This window comes from Temnothorax longispinosus, chromosome 1, assembly GCF_030848805.1.
Source record: "Temnothorax longispinosus isolate EJ_2023e chromosome 1, Tlon_JGU_v1, whole genome shotgun sequence".
Taxonomy (NCBI): Eukaryota; Metazoa; Arthropoda; class Insecta; order Hymenoptera; family Formicidae; genus Temnothorax; species Temnothorax longispinosus.
The window spans coordinates 12,655,613-12,660,332 of NC_092358.1; the positions used below are offsets into that span (position 1 = coordinate 12,655,613).

General features: G+C 45.3%; 1 protein-coding gene and 1 pseudogene across 1 annotated transcript; one reads left to right on the plus strand and one right to left on the minus strand.

Annotated features, from left to right (window-relative positions):
• Positions 1–427: 427 nt before the first annotated feature.
• On the minus strand, positions 428–2,149 carry LOC139820436 (uncharacterized). Its single transcript, XM_071790708.1, has 2 exons — positions 1,947–2,149; positions 428–1,542 (listed from the first exon to the last, which is right to left on the minus strand). The coding sequence occupies exons 1-2, from the start codon at positions 2,147–2,149 to the stop codon at positions 969–971; spliced, it is 777 nt and encodes a 258-aa protein (XP_071646809.1). The 3' UTR covers positions 428–968.
• Positions 1,765–4,206, plus strand: LOC139811525 (uncharacterized; annotated as a pseudogene).
• The last annotated feature ends 514 nt before the right edge of the window (positions 4,207–4,720 follow it).

Consider the following 4,720-nt stretch of genomic DNA (forward strand, 5'->3'; position numbering starts at 1 on the left):
TATAAAGCTACTTCATCTCCAGTTAATTTGGAAAGATCTGAGAAATCATTAAACAATAACAGTAGGTAAGCTAGGCCGGTTCTAACCATGGGGCAATGAGGGGGGTGAGGGCGGGGGGGGGCCGCGGGGGAGAGGAAGGGGGGAACCGCATGTTTCGGGCGCCGCGGGGGAGGGGGAGGGGGGAACCGCATGTTTCGGGCGCCGCGGAGAAGGGGGAGGGGGAACCGCATGTTTCGAACGCCGCGGAGAAGGGGGGGGGGACCGCATGTTTCGGGCGCCGCGGAGAAGGGGGGGGGGGGAACCGCATGTTTCGGGCGCGCGGGGAAAAGGGGAGGGGGGAACCGCATGTTTCGGGCGCCGCGGGGGAGGGGGAAGGGGGAACCGCGTGTTTCGGGCGTTGCGGGGAGGGGGAGGGGGGAACCGCGTTTTCCGGCTCCGCGGGGCGAGGGGGGTCCGCGTTTTCCGGCGCCGCGGGGTGAGGGGGTCCGCGTTTTCCGGCGCCGTGGGGCGACCGCGTTTCCGCCGCGCCGCGGGGCGAGGGGGGGATCCGCGTTTTCGCCGCGCCGCGGAGCGTTCGCGTTTTCGGGCGCCGCGGGGCGAGGGGACCCGCGTTCGCGTTTCGCCGCGCCGCGGAGTCCGCGTGACGTCACACGGCACGCTCGCGTTATCTCCCACTCGTAGATGTTTCTTTCCCGTCCCCCCATTCGTCTTCTAGTTCGCGCGGTGTCTCGCGCCCCCGCCCCCCCGTTTGCGCGAGTCTTTTCGTTCGCGCGGTCTCTTTCCCTCGCGCGTTCTCGCTCGCGATCACGTATCTTTTCTTCGCCAACGATATTTAATCGTTCAGATCTTCGCAATATTTAATTTTTAATATGACATTTAAGTAAACGATAAACGAAGACAGCTTTATGACAGGAAATGGGATGAACGGTAAATGAAAAGGAAAAACTTTTTAACCATATTATATGCATTTATTTATCATGTAGCGCATTATACACAATAGTGTCCAAAGCGTAAGCTAATAATTCGCAATCAATAATCGAATTTTTATCATAAACGTCACGCAAGATTGTAATTGCGTTACATTTATCAGTGATACAATTTTGACGTAAAATTGTTACAAACTGTTTGAATTTTTCACTTACGCCGTGAACATTTTGACATAGTTGAAAATACACATTCTCGACACAATGTTCTAGTTCGAACAGGAAGAGTACAGTTGACGGTTTCATGTACAAGCTGGTGCCGCACAACGTCAATTTTACAATATCTGCGTCACGTATTTTAACAAGCTCCAGATCTCGAAACGTTAGCGATGATGGTGCCGATGACTGCACGAGTCGCTGTATATCTGCACGTTTTTCGATGAATGTCACCCACGTTGCATGTAGCAGAATTATCCGATTGCCTCGATTATTGCCAATAAGTATATCCACAGAGGACATAGGTCCCGCGTTGATTCCAACATCCAAAAATTTATACGCTGTTGATGTCAAGGCAAATCTCCTTCCCAAAATACGTGGCGTGTAGCGGGGTTTATCAAAACTGAAAAAATACAATTATCTTTATATATAAAACAAAGTCGGGTTAGTTACACCATTTATAACTCAAGAACGGCTGGACAGATTTTGAAAGTATTGTATATAAAGTAGGGGTAGAATTTCCCAGGGAGTGATATAGGCTGTATAGTTTTTCGTTACCACGTAAAAAAAAAAATTAATCTAGAAAGATATTTAGGGAGAGGGAGGGAGAGAGGAGGAGGGGAAGGGGGAGGGAGGGAGGGAGGAAAGGAGGGGGCGAGGAGGGGGAAGGGGGAGGGGGAGAGAGAGAGAGAGACTATTTGCGTGTCTTAATACACATGTTCTCCGGGGCGAAGCCCGGCGGGGCATGCTAGTATGTTTATAAAAGTTTTTTTTGCACAAGTATATATGAAAATTATCGGTACATACTCATTGTGCTGTTTCCCACACGTTTCGTCCTGAATCGGAACGTAGTAGTTCGCACCGTGAGTGTTCATCGTATCTGGAGGCTGTTTGCGACGTACTCGAACCGTATCGAACTCTCGACTGCGCTCTAGAATCCACGTAGACCATTTATACATACCCAAAACTGCAAATCTTGCAAAAATAGCGCCAATGCACGGCTGCTGCATGGTGACCGCCACCACAATCCACATATACGTTAAATGTGATATCTCTGTCAAGAACATTTGTGATGAGATCACCTCATCGGGCATCAAATATAATTTCTTTTCAAGAGCATACGTGTCTCGCGATGATTTCATCGAACACGTGCAAAACTGCAAATTTTGCAATTTCGCATAAGTTAATGGAGCGTTATTGTTTTGAAGAACATGTCGCGACATGTCTCGCCATGATTTCATCGAACACATGCAAAACTGCAAATAGCGCCGATGTACGGCTGCTGCATTGATACAGATCAAATCACCAAAAGTCAATGGCGCGTTTTCGTGAACGTACGTATCTCGCAATGATTTCATCGAACACGTGCAAAACTGCAAATTTTGCAAATAGCGCCGATGTACGGCTGCTGAGATGAAATTAGATATGATAAGCAAACGATGCATCATTAGTAGAATATAAAATGACGAATCTAGGGAATACGCTCAATAGTCGAAAACTGGAAGTCGTGAGTGCAACAAATGGCGTTAGCAAGAGGATCGTGTAATAACAGGGAGCAGGAGTTGTTGAAGCAATCCACCCTGTTAAATTCGAGGGAAGACTTTGCCGCGTGGGAGCAACGATGCGACGAGTTTATCGAATCGTTGGAAGAACAAAGCCGAATTAAACGGCCACGATAATCAATCGATCAGTCATCGATCGGTCTCAAACAGTCATTGGTCGCTTGTATCGCAAGACTCGAAGGTTTGAAAGACTCGGTACGTCAACGTTTCATACATGTGGGTGCTGGATACAGTGCGAGTGAGACAGGACTCAGATGGCGCGAGATAGATACGGCTTTTGAAAGCCGTATATTGACTGGTGCGGTGATAAATTCCAAACACATCGACCCTCGTCAATTTCTCAAAGATGCGGGAGACATTGTACTCGATCGTGTGCGGAACGTCATGCAACGACATGGCAATGTAAAAATTAACACAGTGTTTAATGGTGAATTTGTTGCGGGTGACAAACGCGCAAATAAAAGTATCGCAACGAGAAACTATGAACTCTTTCGTGAGTCCGATCTGCACGAGTGGTACAAGAGACACGTCATCGAGCCTACCTTAGCAAAGCTGGAGGAATTCCAGGAACGTGATAGCGGATGGGCGTTGTCGCGTATACTCAATTTAATGGTAAACGTGAACAAATACAATCCGTTGCACGCGGGGTGTTTTGTGGAAATACCGCAAGAAATTAAAAAAAAGAAGGCGGTGATAAACGTGCGATCAATGGACAATATGCATGTTTCGCATGGTCAGTGGTGGCTGCTCTACATCCAGCCGAGAGACACGCAGATCTGGAATCGTCGTATCCTCATTACACGTCGGTGCTAGATCTTACGGACATTGAGTTTCCAATGACGTTGAATCATATTAAAAAATTTGAAAATCACAACAACATCTCCATCAACGTGTACAGCATCGAGAAAAAAAACAAGAAACTTGCAATCCTACCAATACGTGTTACTGACCGAAAGATGGACAGACACGTAAATCTGCTGTACGTGCATAACGACAACGTGGGACATTTTGCGTGGATCAAGAACCTATCCCGCCTCGTGAGCTCGCAAATCAGTAAAAAAGAGCACAGGAAATACTTTTGCGATCGGTAAGTACCTGTAGTTCTTTTAATACACGGAGAAAATTGTTACGGTTGTTACAACAATGTTCTCTATGATTAAAAGAGAAATGTATGTGAATTCAAGTTAAATTGATATTACATTGAATGTAGCTGTTAAGATATGCCTATTTATACAGTTGTCATAACCGTAGTTCTTACGATACGTAACATTCGGTTATAATACCCTCGTATATGGTTGCCTCAACCCTCAACCAAAGGATTATTGCTATCCCTCTTATGTGGTCTGCAGCACAACTATTATGGTTGAGAGATCCATAAGATATAGCTGCACGGTACAGCACTGAATCACTGCATGATTGAGAGTTTAGTTCCATTGCGCGCGCAAAAGAATTTCTGCATAGAATAAAGTGGATTTGATAAGGATGTTTTAACTTTAAGGCCTATCTACATAAGACGCAGAACGCGAGTCGCAAGCACACACACAGTCTACATGTCAATCTAACCTCTTTGTGTATAGAGGTTAGATTGACATGTAGACTGTGCGTGTGTCTTGCGACTCGCGTTCTGCGTCTTATGTAGATAGGCCTTTATAAATATACTTTTTTCATAAATATATTTACGAACACAAAATTTCGTAATGAGCCGACACTGGTTTCTGACATTCACCCGACATTATAAGAAATATTATATCATATATCCAATTCAAAATTTTATTACTCTTTTTAAACTGAATTTGTTTCTTAAGATGATTTTTGAAAAATTATATATTTGCGCTGGTTGCCATATGTAGACTATATATAACACTAACATTAAATTAAGAAGTGGTCTACCACGTAAAGCAGTTGGCTCACGATCCAGAGGTCCCGAGTTCGAATCCCACCAAGGTAAGTGTGTTTTTATGTGTTTTTAAATACGAGAAAATATTTATAATCATAGACTGCATCTTAAGAAACAAATTT

Excerpts from the sequence above, each read along its gene's own strand:
- LOC139820436 (XM_071790708.1), bottom strand. The coding sequence starts at position 2,149 with ATGCAGCAGCCGTGCATTGGCGCTATTTTTGCAAGATTTGCAGTTTTG. Across the intron at positions 1,543-1,946 it reads TGTGGGAAACAGCACAATGA|TTTTGATAAACCCCGCTACA; the intron begins GTATGTACCGAT and ends GTATTTTTTCAG.